Source organism: Salvelinus namaycush, chromosome 10 (assembly GCF_016432855.1).
Source record: "Salvelinus namaycush isolate Seneca chromosome 10, SaNama_1.0, whole genome shotgun sequence".
Classification (NCBI taxonomy): Eukaryota; Metazoa; Chordata; class Actinopteri; order Salmoniformes; family Salmonidae; genus Salvelinus; species Salvelinus namaycush.
Genome location: NC_052316.1, coordinates 12,078,138 through 12,095,849, shown reverse-complemented (window position 1 = coordinate 12,095,849; position 17,712 = coordinate 12,078,138). Strand labels below are relative to the sequence as shown.

Genomic DNA, 17,712 nt, shown 5'->3' with positions numbered 1-17,712 from the left:
TGGATCCCGTACCTACCATGCTCAAACAGCTTGACTTGAACCCATGCGCAGATACTGTGTGGGAGTGAAGTCTTGCATCTCACTCATCGCAATATCTGCGATGCTGCGAGTGGCAATGTAATTTTGTTGACTCTACCTTTAATGCACACAAGCGTAGGCTTATGCAACAAAGAGTTTATGGGTTTGTAGTGTGTGTGTGACTGGAACAATTTGCAGTAAAATGTATGTAAAATTAAACGCTAACCCTTATGAGACTGTTTGAGTGCAATTTAGTAAACTGTTTCATTTAGGAAAGAAAAACCTTTTGCCTCTTGTCTTTGAATTGATATTCAGTCCAAGGTCTCAATCCAGGCAAGTTTCCACTCAAATTAGAGAACCACTATCTCCCTTAAGACCTTTGTGATGTTTACGAGTCAACTTTTCTATGTTGTTGACAAATGGCTGTCTTTACTAGAGTGAATGAGTGCGAAATAATCATACAAATAGATCAGTCATTCAAGCATCCTCAATTGATGAAACTGTCACATTTGTACTTCACTGAGTCATACCAAAGTTTTGATGTGGGACAATATTGATAATGTGTAACAACTGTAGTTACAATAACAACAATATTTGATCATCTTGCAATCCAGCATACATTTTCAACATAATTTTGCTCTACTATATTATGGCTGTGAGTCTGCCATCTCAGTAGTATCCAGAGACCCCCCCCCCCCCCCCCCCCCTTCTGTAAACTGTCCTCCTCCTCGCCGATGCTGTCTTCCTTTCTATGAAACAAACTGTAAATGCATTTGTCATATGTTTCATGCGTGGATTGTGTGTTGTATTGACTCCAGGCTTGCAAAAAAAGGACAAAATCTGAAACCTGTATTTTATCTGCATTAGTTCTAGGCCTGCTTGTGAATGAATGTGTCACTTTCTTTAATAAAAAGCAATATGCAGTACAACTGAACAGCATTTCAAACAGTAGAGCTTGCTGACAGTAGATCTACTATATAAAGGGTGTCGGGTATAAAAAGAGGGAATAATCATGATTTGTTGGGTTACATAAAGCCATTACTTTCAAAAAAACATTTACACAAATATACTAGTGGTTTTAAAACTCTTGTAAAATTGGTGGATTTATAGTGAGAAATGTTGTTAGGATCTTGGATGTCACCAAAGCTTGGGAGAAAAATAAACATTTGACTTGAGTGTAAATTTAGAAGAGTACAATAAGAGTATTTGAGATTATGTTTTTATTTCATTGATTTGCTACGAAGGCAACCTTCAAGGCATCCAATAAGGTTTGCGCTGTCAGGAAGGTATTGCAATTTTTCAAAAGACCCAAAGTGTTGCTTGTTTTTGGAATTTAACAACGTTTTTTTAATTTTATTTTTGTGCATCCACCGAATACTGTTCTGCAAAGTACTGTTGACTTGGTTTACATAGATTTTTACTTTGCATTTCTATTGTGGGAATACAACAACTAATGTTATAACAATAAGGGAATATGGTGTCAAAATGTTAAAATGTGAACATTACCAAATCTGCTGTACATGTTGTGGAATTCAATGACAAAAATAAAAGTTTGGCCTGTTGCAATATTGCAGTTTTCCTCATTGATGTATGTTCACCACTATCATTATGTAGTGTGCGTCTCACATAAAAATACAGAAGACACACACTCACAAACACAGCAGTTGCACCATCTCATTTGGCTCGCAACATTGCTTCCAGGAGCCTGCCAGCCCCTGCAACATCACATATTTTATAGCCCTGGTACTGATGCTGCAAATTCAAAGCAAGCTGGGACCATTTGTTATTCACTGTCTCATAGGTGTCTGGCTCATAGGTGCCTACGCTACGGTATCTATAGAGTGGTCTCTGAGGCTGCATTCAAAGCAAGCTTGGACCATCTGTTTCATAGGTGTCTGGCTGTCTACACTAAGGTGTTTATACAAGGTTTATACCTTGTCATAAAATTATCCATGAAGCATTATTACAGGTTTGATTTACAAAAACAACACCAATAGATCAACTGTGCTACCACAACTTGGTCCTATGCAAACAGTTTCATACTGTATAAAGTAACTAAAAGTAATCTTCATTTTTGTTTTGGACTAAATGATCATATGTAGACCTACCAGCATAGCCGGCACTCAATCGAACAAAGAAATTGTGTTGATACAACTAATTAGATGACATTTCTTATACTCAATCAATACATGAACTCATCTACAGCACAGGAGTCTAATTTCTGCAATAGGCCTATCGTATTACACCAGCAGAGGGCACAACACACCATGTTGATACACAATTCACTGACATATCACAGCAAACGGACTTCCTGCGAGGAATGGATACGTTTGTATCCAATATGCTAAATGCTACAATGCCACGATGGACTCCATTCTCCGGACGTGATGCCAGAGTTAGGAGTCAATTTAGGCCTAATAAAGTTGGCTAATATGCTAACTTTTAAAATTCACATAAATAAGTGGAAAAGTGTCCCATGGGCATATTGTACTAAAAGGTGTATTTATATCAAATAAATTGTAATGGTGGGTTGGACCCAAGTTATAATTTATTGGACTTTCCAAATATGTATTGAGCAATATCCTTGTGTGCCCCACCCAATCATTTAGCCTATTGTGAAAACGCAACTAGTATAAAGGCTTACTGTCGCTTGTGAAGACATTGGTGTGTAGGATCTTGTTTTGTTGCTTCTAAATTAATCAGAAAACTGAACCAACAGACAGCAAAACATGTGCCGTGTATTATCAAGCAATGTTTATTTGATAACTGAATCCAAGTAAAATAGGAATGTGAAGGGAAATATTCAGTGCAACAAAAAGGTGACAACAGTTTCACATTAAGATAACACTGAAATAAGACACTGGAGCATTGAATATAAAATGTACAAGTGCTTGCTTGTAAACGTTAAAAGGGGTAAGAAATGACGTGCACCCAATGACACCCTCTTAGGTAACATTCGAGTTTGTCAATAAACATGCAAATATTTATTTATTCAGTATAAGGCTATGATATAGTAATACAATAATGATGAACTGGTTTGATCCAGTCTTACACCCATGAGAAAGAATGTGTAAACAGAAAATGTACATTAGTGAAGTCCTTTTAGTCTGTAAAGTCGATGGCTCTACGTGCATAATTGAGATATTTGAGAGCCAACAAGAGAACAGATATTGAGCTTATTTATGCTGGTTGACCAATGTCGTCCTGCGATTAGTACACTTGAACTTGATGTGGCAACAATTGGCATCCGCTGTTCACATGATTCAAAACATTTTGTTTTAGCTGAGCCACTTGATCCCGGAGTACACTTGCCGTTGAGGCCAGGTCAGTGTTTTGAGTTTTTAGGTTATTGACTTTGTCTTCGAGTCTGGATATCCTCTCCAGTTTCCTCTTTCGGCACTTGGACGCAGCAATTCTATTCCGCAGCTTTTTCCTCTCGGCTTTAATGCGCTCCTGTGTGTCCATGTTGATAGGCGACAGTGGTGGACTGTCGCCGAAGCAGTGCAAGTCAGGGACCGTCTGCGGCTCATCTTTCAAGGATTGCAACCGGGAATGTGCTTGTTGCTGCTGTGTGCCACCTAAATGGTGAGAGGGAGGAGGTGGGAAGGGTACAGTGTCTGTGGAGTAATTGACAGTGGTGCCCAAAGGTCCATTACCATAACTGTTCAAGTTCGTATAGACGGGTAAGTCCATGTGTACAGTGACAGGAGCCACGTTGGTACTTAGGTCGAGACTGTTCGTTTGAGCGCAAGTCCCCCCGTTCAGCTGGTTCTGTTTGTGTAAATCCTCCAGAGCCTTGACGAATCCCTCGGCAAACTCCTGTTCGTCAGTTACTGACTTGGGGTAGAGGAACTGAGAGGTCGGTGTTGTTACGACCATTCCGTTGGACTGAATGAGGAGTCTCTCCAGCTCCGGGGAAGCCAGTTTCAGCAGCCCAAGGTCCGGGGAGTTGAGAATGCACTCGGCGTCGCGGAGATGGGGCTTTAGATTAGTGGCATCTACAAGGTTTAAATGAATGTCATTCTTCATCATATTTTGGTAAAAGACAAATTCTTAGATGACAGCAGCTGTAAAAAGTCAGCAGAGCCTTACGACAGAAAGAGGGGTTCCCATAACCTCTCAGTTGCTGAAGAGGAAACGATGCGTAATTTGCATAACATTAAATCAAATGCTCTTTTAAAGTTGCCCTACCCCTTCTCCAAGTTCAGGGTATAAATCACCTTTTGCCTCAAAAATGTTGTCGTTTTTTGTTTTTCCTCGTTAATAAACAATTGATAAGAAACAGTCGATGATTAATCTCCCGACTAGAGGGGTAGAAGTTCCAATGTGTGCGCTTGCATGCTGCCGCTACCTTTTCTATCCTCGTAAATTCCATTATGTCACTTCAGAGCGCGCAGATTGGACAGAAATCACGTTTTTTACGTATTTTATTTGAATAAGGGGACGTACTAGCCCCATTGCCATGGAGAAGGCGGGTAAACTGCAAACACTGCGGTGCATTGTGGTTTGATGTCATAGCAAATCTTGGATGGAGGCGTGGGGGTTGGTCAAGGCTTGTTTTCTTCCCTGTTCTATTGCTTTTGCACAGTAAAACAAGTCATTGAGTTCTGTTTGACAAATGTTTTTGCACTAAATACCCTATAACGTAATTTTTTACCTTGTCCAAAAAGTGAGGTGAAAGAAGAAAATAGCAAATGGAGAAGATACTAGGACTAAGAGTGTGGTTTTTAGAATGAGCTTTATAAAAAACACATGATATATAATGACTATTAGTGTATTCAAGGTCACACTATTTTCACTAACTGATTGACACAGTAAAGGCATATACAATGTTATAAGGTAAGAGTGACCTACTCTTATTTTCAAGTTTCAAAGTTTATTCACCACAGGGCTGATTCTGACCCGAGTTAAGTGCAAGTAAATGAAACGTAATTCCCTTTTCATGCACCTCTCTCTCTAGGCGTATTCTGACCTTTAATTTAAACACGAGAATAGCATGCTATTCAACCGCTATTCGTTTGGGGTGGAGATTTAATAAATGAAGGTGTGTCTACAGATACTTCGTATTCTGACCTTGACTCAATTCCCTTTTAATTCCACCACCTTTACGCACAAAGAAAACATTAATAAGGTCTAGCGAACTTACCGGTTCCAAGTGGAAAAAGCATCTACTTTATTTTTTTAGATTGAAATAACACCGTTCTCCATGCACTGTAATTTACAACTTAATGAGAGCTATTGATAAGAGCTAGGTAAATGAGTAATCCGTTTGGATAAGGGGATTGTAAATATACATTGTTTTAGATCTATTTTACCTTATAATCACTGGAGATGAATGTGAAACCAGTCAAATGGCAGCATTTCATGAACAGTAAAGTTTATGAAATGCTGTGCCATTATGCAGAATTTAAATTGTACTGCCTTTTTACTTGCAGGGATGGGCACCCTCGAATGTCTTAGTTATAGGCTACCCAGACTTTCTCTGTTTCCTATTTCTATCAAGGTAAATATTAGCCACAATCAGTATCGACCGTAGGGAGTCCTAACAACCACACATATTCAACTGCCAATTTACTGTTAGTTCCCTTCAGTTGTTACAGCCTACATTATTATTCAATTTAATTATATTGTTTCGTTGACCTATATTTGCTTACCTCTAAACGTTGCCACGGCCGTGTGGTTGTTGCTGAGGATTATTAGTAACAGTTGATATATATATAAAAAAAATACATGTAGGCTAATTAAATCGTTATGGAGAGGAGCGCAGACTCAACGAGCTACACAAAATACTCTGTCAAAGAGGAAGAAAAACTAACATTTGTACAAAAAATAATAATAATGAAAAATAAAACAGTAATATAATTTGATTAGATAAAGACTCAATCCTCTGAGTCAATACATGTTAGAATCACCTTTTGCAGAGATTACACCTGTGTGTCTATCTGGGTAAGTCTCGAAGAGCTTTCCACACCTGGATTGTGCAACATTTGCCCATTATTCGTTTTAAAATTCTTCAATCTCTGTCAAATTGATTGTTAATCATTCCTAAACAACAATGTTCAGGTCTTGCCATAGAATTTCAAGCAAATTTAAGTGAAAACTGTAACTCGGCCACTCAGGAACATTCACTGACTTCTTGGTAAGCAGTGTGGTGCCAGGACAACAACATCTCCCTCAACATCAGCAAGACAAAGGAGCTGATCGTGGAATACATGAAAACGTAGGGCCGAGCACGACCCCAGTCACATCGATGGGACTGTAGTGGAGATGGTTGAGAGCTTCAAGTTTCTCGGTGTCCATATCACTAAGGACCTATCATGGTTTCAAACACACCAACACAGTCATGAAGAGGACACGACAACGCCTCTACCCCCTCGGGAGGCTGAAAAGATTTGGCATGGGCCTGCAGGTCCTCAAAAAGTTTTACAGCTGCACCATTGAGAGCTCGGCATCTGACCGCAAGGCTCTACAGAGGGTAGTCTGTACGAACCAGTACATCACTGGGGCCGATTTCCCAGCCATCCAGGACCTCTATACCAGGCGGTGTCAGAGGAAGGCCCTAAAAATTGTCAAAGACTCCAGCCACGCAAGTCACAGTCTGTTCTCTCTGCTACCATACGGCAAACGGTACCGGAGCGCCGAGTCTGGGACAAAAAGGCTCCTGAACAGCTTCGACCCCAAAGCGATAATACTGCTGAACAGTTAATTTAACAGCTACCCGGACTTTCTGTGTTTCACCCTCTAATTACATGTACAATTGAAGTCAGAAGTTTACATACACTTAGGTTGGAGTCATTAAAACTCATTTTTCAACCACTCCACAAATTTCTTGTTAACAAACTATAGTTTTGGCAAGTCGGTTAGGACATCTACTTTGTGCATGACACAAGTAATTCTTCCAACAATTGTTTACAGACAGATTATTTCACTTATAATTCACTGTATCACAATTCCAGTGGGTCAGAAGTTTACATACACTAAATTGACTGTGCCTTTAAACAGCTTGTAAAATTCCAGATAATGTCATGGCTTTAGAAGCTTCTGATAGGCTAATTTACATCATTTGAGTCAATTGGAGGTGTACCTGTGGATGTATTTCAAGGCCTACCTTCAAACACAGTGCCTCTTTGCTTGACATCATGGGAAAATCAAAAAAAATCAGCCAAGACCTCAGAAAAAAATTGTAGACCTCCACAAGTCTGCTTCATCCTTGGGAGCAATTTCCAAATGCCTGAAGGTACCACGTTCAACTGTACAAATAATAGTATGCAAGTATAAACACCATGGGACCACACATCCGGCATACCGCTCAGGAAGGGGATGCGTTCTGTCTCCTAGAGATGAACGTACTTTGGTGCGAAAAGTGTCAATCAATCCCAGAACAACAGCAAAGGACCTTGTGAAGATGCTGGAGGAAACAAGTACAAAAGTATCTATATATACAGTAAAACGAGTCCTATATCGTCATAACCTGGAAAGGCCGCTCAGCAAGGAAGAAGCCACCGCTACACAACCGCCATAAAAAAGCCAGACTACGGTTTGCAACTGCACATGGGGCCAAAGATCGTACTTTTTGGAGAAATGTCCTCTGGTCTGATGAATGAAAAATAGAACTGTTTGGCCATAATGACCATCGTTATGTTTGGAGGAAAAAGGGGGAGGCTTGCAAGCCGAAGAACACCATCTCAGTAGTGAAGCACGGGGTGGCAGCATCATGTTGCTTTGCTGCAGGAGGGACTGGTGCACTTCACAAAGTAGATGGCATCATGAGTGAGGAAAATTCTGTGAATATATTGAAGCAACATCTAAAGACATCAGTCAGGAAGTTAAAGCTTGGACGCAAATGTGTCTTCCAAATGGACAATGACCCCAAGCATACTTCCTTAAGCCATTTTTTGTGGCAAAATGGCTTAAGGACAACAAAGTCAAGGTAATGGAGTGGCCATCACAAAGCCTTGACCTCAATCCTATAGAAAATTTGTAGGCAGAACTGAAAAAGCGTGTGCGAGCAAGGATGCCTACAAACCTGATTCAGTTACACCAGCTCTGTCAGGAGGAATGGGCCAAAATTCACCCAACTTATTGTGGGAAGCTTGTGGAAGGCTACCCGAAACATTTGACCCAAGTTAAACAATTTAAAGGCAATGCTACCAAATACTAATTGAGTGTATGTAAACTTTTGACCCACAGGGAATGTGATGAAAGAAATAAACCTGAAATAAATCATTCTCTCTTCTATTATTCTGACATTTCACATTCTTAAAATAAAGTGGTGATCCTAACTGACCTAAGACAGGGAATTTTTACTAAAATTAAATGTCAGGAATTGTGAAAAACTGAGTTTAAATGTATTTGGCTAAGGTGTATGTAAACTTCCGACTTCAACTGTGTGTCTGTGTATATATATATATATATATATATAAAATATATATTTGATAAGTTCAAAAATGGATGTAGCAACTACAGATTGCGCCTTTAAGTCTATCAAAAGTGTTCGAGATTGAGCATGTATCCATTAGGCCTATGGGTTTATTTTTTTATCCGCATTAATTAGATTAACCAATAAAGGCCTCACTTTTATTCCATAGGCTCGGATCCGCACTATGCAGCTGTTGCAAGAGCGCATTTTTCACTGGCTGTCCAATGGTTTAAAAAACAATGATTGATAGGCAGCTTAAACTTCTTGAATTCAACCATTATTGGGTTCAAATACACATTTAGAATTGTGAACAGCCATCTACAACAACCACAATCCGTAAGCTGCAAATAGCTAAACGAGAGAGCAGCAGTGAGATTCACATCAATGCACTATGTAGATATCAATAATAAGTGATATCCATATCGCTGTAGACTACACCACTGCTGTCATCCTTACCTCCAAGCATGTATTCAAGTTGGATAATCTTTGGATGCCGACAGCAGTCACATCATTGGAAGATATAGCTTGGACTGTAGCCTACAAAAGCCTATTCCTGCTCTTTTCCCGCGATCCATCAAACACATTTGGTGTGTCATCGTAGTGGTCTCTGACTTGTGGTCAGTCTCGCTCACGTTGAACACATTTAAAAGTGCACCTTTTTTCAATGCTGATTTGAATGCATTGAAAAAACAGAAGTGTCAGATTTTTCCCCCGCTAACATCCTTTCTGAATTTAAAAGTAATCCTCGAAGTAATCATCTAGTTTTTTTTTGAAGTATCTGTAATCTGATTACAATATTTTTGCTGGTAACAGATTACAGTTAGTTTTTTTAATAATCCCTTACATGTAACGGATTACGTCATCCGTTTCTCCCTAACCCTGGTGACAAGGTAGGGGTGGTATACAGAAGATGGTATTTTACCAAATAGGGATAAATCCATATTATGGCAACAATAGCTCAAATAAGCAAAGAGAAACGACAGTCCATCATTACTTTAAGACATGTAGGTCAGTCAATCCGGAAAATTTCAAGACCATAGAACGTTTCTTCAAGTGCAGTCGCAAAACCCATCAGGTGCTATGATGAAACTGGCTCTCATGAGGACCGCCACAGGAAACGAAGACCCAGAATTACCTCTGCTGCAGAGGATTAGTTCATTAGAGTTAACCACATGTCACGATCGTCTTGCGGAGAGAGAGAGGACCAAGGCGCAGCGTGTGCAAAATACATTCTCTTTTATTATTAGAAGGGAAAAACACGAAACGAACACTGAATACAAACTAAACAAAACAACAAACGACCGTGAAGCTAACGACGTAAGTGCATAGACAAGCAACAAACGTACAACATAGACAATTACCCACAAAACCCAAATGCCTATGGCTGCCTTAAATATGGCTCTCAATCAGAGACAATAAACCACAGCTGCCTCTAATTGAGAACCAATCTAGGCAGCCATAGACATACAAACACCTAGACAATACACTGACCCCTTAAACGTACAAACCCCTAGACAAACCAAAACACATACATTCCCCATGTCACACCCTGACCTAACTAAAATAATAATGAAAACAAAGATAACTAAGGCCAGGGTGTGACAGTATCCCCCCCCAAAGGTGCGGACTCCGACCGCACAACCTGACATTGAAGGGGAGGGTCCGGGGTGGGCCTTAATATGGCGGCGGCTCGGGTGCGGGACGTGGCCCCCACTCCACCATTGTCAATACCCGCTTTGGTGGCGCCTCTGGAGAGGCGACCCTTGTAGAAAGTCCCGGACTGAAGACCATCCCAGAGGGCACCACCGGACGGATGGGTAGCTCCGGACTGAGGGACGGCAGCTCCGGACTGAGGGACGGCAGCTCCGGACTGAGGGACGGCAGCTCCGGACTGGCTGACGGATCTGGCTGCTCATGGCTGGCTGACGGATCTGGCTGCTCATGGCTGGCTGACGGATCTGGCTGCTCATGGCTGGCTGACGGATCTGGCTGCTCATGGCTGGCTGACGGATCTGGCTGCTCATGGCTGGCTGACGGATCTGGCTGCTCATGGCTGGCTGACGGATCTGGCTGCTCATGGCTGGCTGACGGATCTGGCTGCTCATGGCTGGCTGACGGATCTGGCTGCTCATGGCTGGCTGACGGATCTGGCTGCTCATGGCTGGCTGACGGATCTGGCTGCTCATGGCTGGCTGGCGGATCTGGCTGCTCATGGCTGGCTGGCGGATCTGGCTGCTCCTGGCTGGCTGGCGGATCTGGCTGCTCCTGGCTGGCTGGCGGATCTGGCTGCTCCTGGCTGACTGGCGGCTCTGGCAGATCCTGGCTGGTTGGCGGCTCTGGCAGATCCTGGCTGGTTGGCGGCTCTGGCAGATCCTGGCTGGTTGGCGGCTCTGGCAGATCCTGGCTGGTTGGCGGCTCTGGCAGATCCTGGCTGGTTGGCGGCTCTGGCAGATCCTGGCTGGTTGGCGGCTCTGGCAGATCCTGGCTGGTTGGCGGCTCTGGCAGATCCTGGCTGGTTGGCGGCTCTGGCAGATCCTGGCTGGTTGGCGGCTCTGGCAGATCCTGGCTGGTTGGCGGCTCTGGCAGATCCTGGCTGGTTGGCGGCTCTGGCAGATCCTGGCTGACTGGCGGCTCTAGCGGCTCCTGACTGACGGGCGGCTCTAATGGCTCGGGGCAGACGGGCGGCTCTAATGGCTCGGGGCAGACGGATGGCTCAGATGGCGCTGGGCAGACGGATGGCTCAGATGGCGCTGGGCAGACGGATGGCTCAGATGGCGCTGGGCAGACGGATGGCTCAGATGGCGCTGGGCAGACGGATGGCTCAGATGGCGCTGGGCAGACGGATGGCTCAGATGGCGCTGGGCAGATGGATGGCTCAGATGGGGCTGGGCAGACGGGCAGTTCAGGCGCCGCTGGGCAGACGGCAGACTCTGGCCGGCTGAGGCGCACTGTAGGCCTGGTGCGTGGTGCCGGAACTGGTGGTACCGGGCTGGGGACACGCACCTGAAGGCTAGTGCGGGGAGAAGGAACAGGGCATACTGGACCCTGGAGACGCACATTTGGCCTAGTGCGTGGTGCCGGCACTGGTGGTACCGGGCTGGGGACACGCATCTCAGGGCTAGTGCGGGGAGCAGCAACAGGACGCACAGGACTCTGGGGACACACAGGAGGCTTGGTGCGTGGTGTAGGCACTGGTGGTAATGGGCTGGAGACACGCACCATAGGGCTAGTGCGTGGAGGAGGAACAGGGCTCTGGAGATGCACAGGAAGCCTGGTGCGTGGTGTAGGCACTGGTGGTACTGGGCTGGGGCGGGGAGGTGGCGCCGGAAATACCGGACCGTGCAGGCGTACTGGCTCCCTTGAGCACTGAGCCTGTCCAACCTTACCTGGTTGTATGCTCCCCGTCGCCCGACCAGTGCGGGGAGGTGGAATAACCCGCACCAGGCTATGTAGGCGAACCGGGGACACCATGTGTAAGGCTGGTGCCATGTAAGCCGGCCCGAGGAGACGCACTGGAGACCAGACGCGTTGAGCCGGCTTCATGGCACCTGGCTCAATGCTCAATCTAGCCCGGCCGATACGTGGAGCTGGAATGTACCGAACCAGGCTATGCACGCGTACAGGAGACACCATGCGCTCTACTGCGTAACACGGTGTCTGCCCGTACTCTCGCTCTCCACGGTAACTACAGGGAGTAGGCGCAGGTCTCCTACCTGACTTCGCCACACTCCCTTTAAGCCCCCCCCCAATAATTTTTTGGGGCTGACTCACAGGCTTCCTACCGCGTCTTCGTGCTGCCTCCATTCGCCGGTATCCCTCCTCGCACTGCGCCAGAGAATCCCAGGCGGGCTCCGGCACTCGCCCTGGGTCGATCGCCCACCTGTCGATCTCCTCCCACGTAGTGTAGCCCAGATCCTGCTCCCTTTGCCATAAATCCTGTGTGTATTGCTCCTGTTGCCGCTTGACACGCCGCTTGGTCCGATTCAGGTGGGTAATTCTGTCACGATCGTCTTGCGGAGAGAGAGAGGACCAAGGCGCAGCGTGTGCAAAATACATTCTCTTTTATTAGGAGAAGGGAAAAACACGAAAAGAACACTGAATACAAACTAAACAAAACAACAAACGACCGTGAAGCTAACGACGTAAGTGCATAGACAAGCAACAAACGTACAACATAGACAATTACCCCCAAAACCCAAATGCCTATGGCTGCCTTAAATATGGCTCTCAATCAGAGACAATAAACCACAGCTGCCTCTAATTGAGAACCAATCTAGGCAGCCATAGACATACAAACACCTAGACAATACACTGACCCCTTAAACGTACAAACCCCTAGACAAACCAAAACACATACATTCCCCATGTCACACCCTGACCTAACTAAAATAAATGAAAACAAAGATAACTAAGGCCAGGGTGTGACACCACACCTCAGATTGCAGCCCAAATAAATGCTTCACAGAGTTCAAGTAACAGACACATCTCAACATCAACTGTTCAGAGAAGAATTCATTCATCAGGCCTTTAGGGTTGAATTGCTGCAAAGAAACACACTACTAAAGGACACCAATAAGAAGAGACTTGCTTGGGCCAAGAAACACGAGCAATGGACATTAGACCAGTGGAAATCTGAGATTTTTGGGTCCAACCGCTGTGTCTTTGTGAGACGCAGAGTAGGTGAACGGATGATCTCCGCATGTGTGGTTCCAACCGTGAAGCATGGAGGAGGAGGTGTGATGGCATGGGGGTGCTTTTCTGGTGACACTGTCAGTTATTTATTTAGATTTCAAAGGCACACTTAACCAGTATGGCTACCACAGCATTCTGCAATGATATTCCATCCCATCTGGTTTGTGCTTAGTGGGATTACCATTTGTTTTCAACAGGACAATGACCCAACACACCTCCAGACTGTGTAAGGGCTATTTGACCAAGAAGGAGAGTAATGGAGTGCTGCATCAGATCACTCTGTTTGACCACAGAGTGAAGGAAAAGCAGCCAACAAGTGCTAAGCATATGTGCAAACTCCTTCAAGACTGTTGAAAAAGCATTCAAGGTGAAGCTGATTGAGACAATGCCAAGAGTGTGCAAAGCTGCCATCAAGGCAAAGGGTGGCTACTTTGAAGAATCTAAAATCAAAAATATATATTTATTTGTTTAAAAATGTTTTGGTTACTACATGGTTCCATATGTGTTATTTCATAGTTTTGATGTCTTCACTATTATTCTACAATTTAAAAAATAGTAAAAAATTAAGAAAAATCCTAGTAGTTGTGTCTGTATACTTCTGGCCCTTCTTTGGACACAGTGTTAACAAACCTCCAGACGAGCTTCAATGCCATACAACACTCCTTCTGTGGCATCCAACTGCTCTTAAATGCAAGTAAAACTAAATGCATGCTCTTCAACCGATCGTTGCCCGCACCCGCCCGCCCGTCTAGCATCACTACTCTGGACGGTTCTGACTTAGAATACGTGGACAAATACAAATACCTAGGTGTCTGGTTAGACTGTAAACTCTCCTTCCAGACTCACATTAAGCATCTCCAATCTAAAATTAAATCTAGAATCGGCTTCCTATTTCACAACAAAGCATCCTTCACTCATGCTGCCAAACATACCCTCGTAAAGCTGACTATCCTACCGATCCTTGACTTCGGCGATGTCATTTACAAAATAGCCTCCAAAACTCTACTCAGAAAATTGGATGTAGTCTATCCGTTTTGTCACCAAAGCCCCATATACTATCAAATCAATCAATCAAATGTATTTATAAAGCCCTTCCTACATCAGCTGATGTCACAAATTGCTGTACAGAAACCCAGCCTAAAACCCCAAATAGCAAGCAATGCAGGTGTAGAAGCACGTTGTAGAAGCACGGTGGCTAGGAAAAACTCCCTACCCACCACTGCGATCTGTATGCTCTCGTTGGCTGGCCCTCGCCTCATATTCGTCGCCAAACGAATAGGTAATCTATAAGTCTTTGCTAGGTAAAGCCCCGCCTTATCTCAGCTCACTGGTCACCATAGCAGCACCCACCCGTAGCACTCGCTCCAGCAGGTATATTTCACTGGTCATCCCCAAAGCCAACTTATCCTTTGGCCGCCTTTCCTTCCAGTTCTCTGCTGCCATTGACTGGAACGAATTGAAAAAAAAAAACACTGAAGCTGGAGTCTTATATCTCCCTCACTAACTTTAAGCATCAGCTGTCAGAGCAGTTTACTGATCAATGCACCTGTACACAGCCAATCTGTCAATAGCCCAACCAACTACCTCATCCCCATATTGTTATTTATTTTTTTGCTCCTTTGTACTCCTGTATCTCTACTTGCACATTCATCTTCTGCACATCTATCACTCCAGTGTTAATTGCTAGATTGTAATTAGTCGCCACTATGGCCTATTTATTGCCTTACCTCCCTAATCTTACTACATTTGCACACACTGTATATAGATTTTTCTATTGTGTTATTGACTGTACGTTTGTTTATCCCATGTGTAACTCTGTGTTGTTGTTTGTGTCGCACTGCTTTGCTTTATCTTGGCCAAGTCGCAGTTGTAAATGAGAACTTGTTCTCAACTGGCCTACCTGGTTAAATAAAGGTGAATTTCAATTTTTTTTTTGAGTGTCCAAACTTTTGACTGGTACTGTATATACATGTAAACAGAAGTTATAGTGACCAGTAGCAGGATAAATAGATCAATACCAATGTAATGGCAATCAATAATCAATGGACAGTAGTGTAATGGAGTAAGACATATAATCAATAATTTTAGCAGCAGCGTAGGTTGTGTCTTAGTTGTCTGAGTGGGTAGAAACTTGTAAATGGGCATATAGTCAGTGTGGATAGTCTGTGGGAGAGGGAGAGCAGTAGTTGTTAGTCTTATGGCCAGGGGATAGAAGCTGTTTAAGAGTCTCTTTGTCTGAGCCTTGATGCACTGGTACTGCTTGTTGGACGGCAGCATTGAAAACAGTGCATGTCTCAGGTGGCTGGAGTCTTTGTCAATTTTTGGGGGCTTTTTCAGATACCGCCTGGCATGTATTCTAAAATGTATTAACACTTTCTTTGTCCTCATCAATCTACACACAATACCCCATAATAACAAAGCAAAAACAGCTCATATACATTTTTGCAAATTTATAAAAAATTTAAACTGAAATATCACATTTACATAAGTATTCAGAACCTTTACTCAGTACTTTGTTGAAGCACCTTTGGCAGCGATTACAGTATCAGGTCTTTTTGGGTATGACGCAACAAGTTTGGCACACCTGTATTGGGGAGTTTCCCCCATTCTTCTCTGCAAATCCTGTCAAGCTCTGTCAGGTAGGATGGGGAGCGTTGCTGCACAGCTATTTTCATGTCTCTCCAGAGATGTTCGATCGGGTTCAAGTCTGGGCTCTGGCTGGTCCAATCAAGGATATTCAGAGACTTGTCCTGAAGCCACTTCTGCATTGTCTTGGCTGTGTGCTTAGTGTTGTTGTCCTGTTGGAAGGTGAACCGTCGCCTCAGTCTGAGGTCCTGAGCGCTCTGGAGCTCCTTCATCCTTCATCAAGGATCTCACTGTTGCTCTGTTCATCGTTCCCTCGATCCTGACTAGTCTCCCAGTCCCTGCCGCTGAAAAACATCCCCACAGCATGATGCTGCCACCACCATGCTTCACCGTAGGGATGGTGCCAGGTTTCCTCCAGACGTGACGCTTGGCATTCAGGCGCTTGGCATTCTTGGTTTCATCAGACCAGAGAATCTTTTTCTCATGGTCTGAGTCCTTTAGGTGCCTTATGGCAAACTCCAAGCGGGCTGTCATCCGCCTTTTACTGAGGAGTTGCTTCTGTCTGGCCACTTTACCATAAAGGCCTGATTGGTGGAGTGCTGCAGAGATGGTTATCCTTCTGGAAGGTTCTCTCATCTCCACAGAGGAACTCCGGAGCTCTGTCAGTGTGACAATCGGGTTCTTGTTAACCTCCCTGACCAAGGCCCTTCTCCCCCATTTGCTCAGATTTTATTTTTAATATATTTGCAAAAAATTGTAAAAACGTATTTTTGCTTTGTCATTATGGAGTATTGGGTGTCGATAGAAAAAAATATGTAATCCATTTTAGAATAAGGCTGTAACATAACAAAATGTGGAAAAAGTGAAGTGGTTGGAATACTTTCCGGATGCATTGTACGTCCTGGGTGGCTGGTAGCTCGCCCCCAGTGATGCGCTGGGCCGTTCGCACCACATTTTGTAGGGCCTTCCGGTCGCGGGCGGTGCAGTTGCCATACCAGACGTGATACAACCAGTCAGGATGCTCTCAATGGTGCCGCTGTAAAAGTTCCTGAGGATCTGAGGGGCCATGCCAAATCGTTTCAACCTCCTGAGGGAGAAGAGGCGTTGCCTACCTTCTTCACAACGGTTCTGGTTTGAGATAACCATGTTAAGTCCTCAGTGATATGGACACAGAGGAATTTGAAACTTTTGGCCATCTCAACTGCGACCCGTCGATGTGGATGGGGGTGTGTACCAATCCCTGTTTCCTTTAGTCCACGATCAGGTCCTTGGTTTTGCTGACGTTGAGGGACAGGTCGTTGTCCTGGAACCACACTGACAGTTCTCCAACCTCCTCCCTGTAGGCTGTCTCACCGTTGTTGGTGATCAGGCCTACCACCGTCATGTCATCAGCAAACTTGATGGAGTTGGAGTCGTGCTTGTCCACACAGTCGTGGGTAAACAGGGAGTACAGGAGGGGGCTAAGCACACACCCCCGGGGGTCCCCTATGTTGAGGGTCAGAGTGGCAGAGGTGTTGTTGGCTACTCTCACAACCTGGGGTCAGCCCTTCAGGAAGTCCAGGATCCAGTTGCAGAGGGAGGTGTTCAGTTCCAGGCTCCCAAGCTTGGTGACGAGCTTGGAGGACATTATGGTATTGAACGCTGAGCTGTAGTCGATGAACAGCATTCTCACATAGGTATTCCTCTTGCCCAGGTGGGAGAGGGCAATGTGGAGTGCAATTGAGATTGCATCGTCTATAGATCTGTTGCGGCAGTATGCAAATTGGTGTGGGTCTAGGATAATGGAGGGGATGTGTGCCATGACCAGTCTTTCAAAGCACTTTCAAAGCAGATGTTAGTGCTACAGGGCAGTAGTTATTGTGGCAGGTAGCCTTAGAGTTCTCAGGAACAGGAATGATGGAGTCAGCTTGAGACTTGGGGATTACAGACTGACAGGTTGAGAATTACCGTGAAGATGTCTGCCAGCTGGTCGGCGCATGCTCTGAGAATGTGCCCTG

The 17,712-nt window shown here is 44.5% G+C and overlaps 1 protein-coding gene across 2 annotated transcripts; it reads right to left on the bottom strand.

Annotated features, from left to right (window-relative positions):
* Positions 1-2,752: 2,752 nt before the first annotated feature.
* Positions 2,753-4,341, bottom strand: LOC120054423 (transcription factor jun-D-like). 2 transcript variants are annotated; one of them, XM_039001840.1, is made up of 2 exons: positions 4,239-4,341; positions 2,753-4,016 (listed from the first exon to the last, which is right to left on the bottom strand). In XM_039001840.1, the coding sequence occupies exon 2, from the start codon at positions 3,895-3,897 to the stop codon at positions 3,229-3,231; it is 669 nt and encodes a 222-aa protein (XP_038857768.1). In that variant the 5' UTR covers positions 3,898-4,016; positions 4,239-4,341; the 3' UTR covers positions 2,753-3,228. The 2 variants fall into 2 exon arrangements, with proteins under 2 accessions (XP_038857768.1, XP_038857767.1); XM_039001839.1 differs by having other exon boundaries at positions 2,753-4,341.
* Between the last annotated feature and the right edge of the window lie 13,371 nt (positions 4,342-17,712).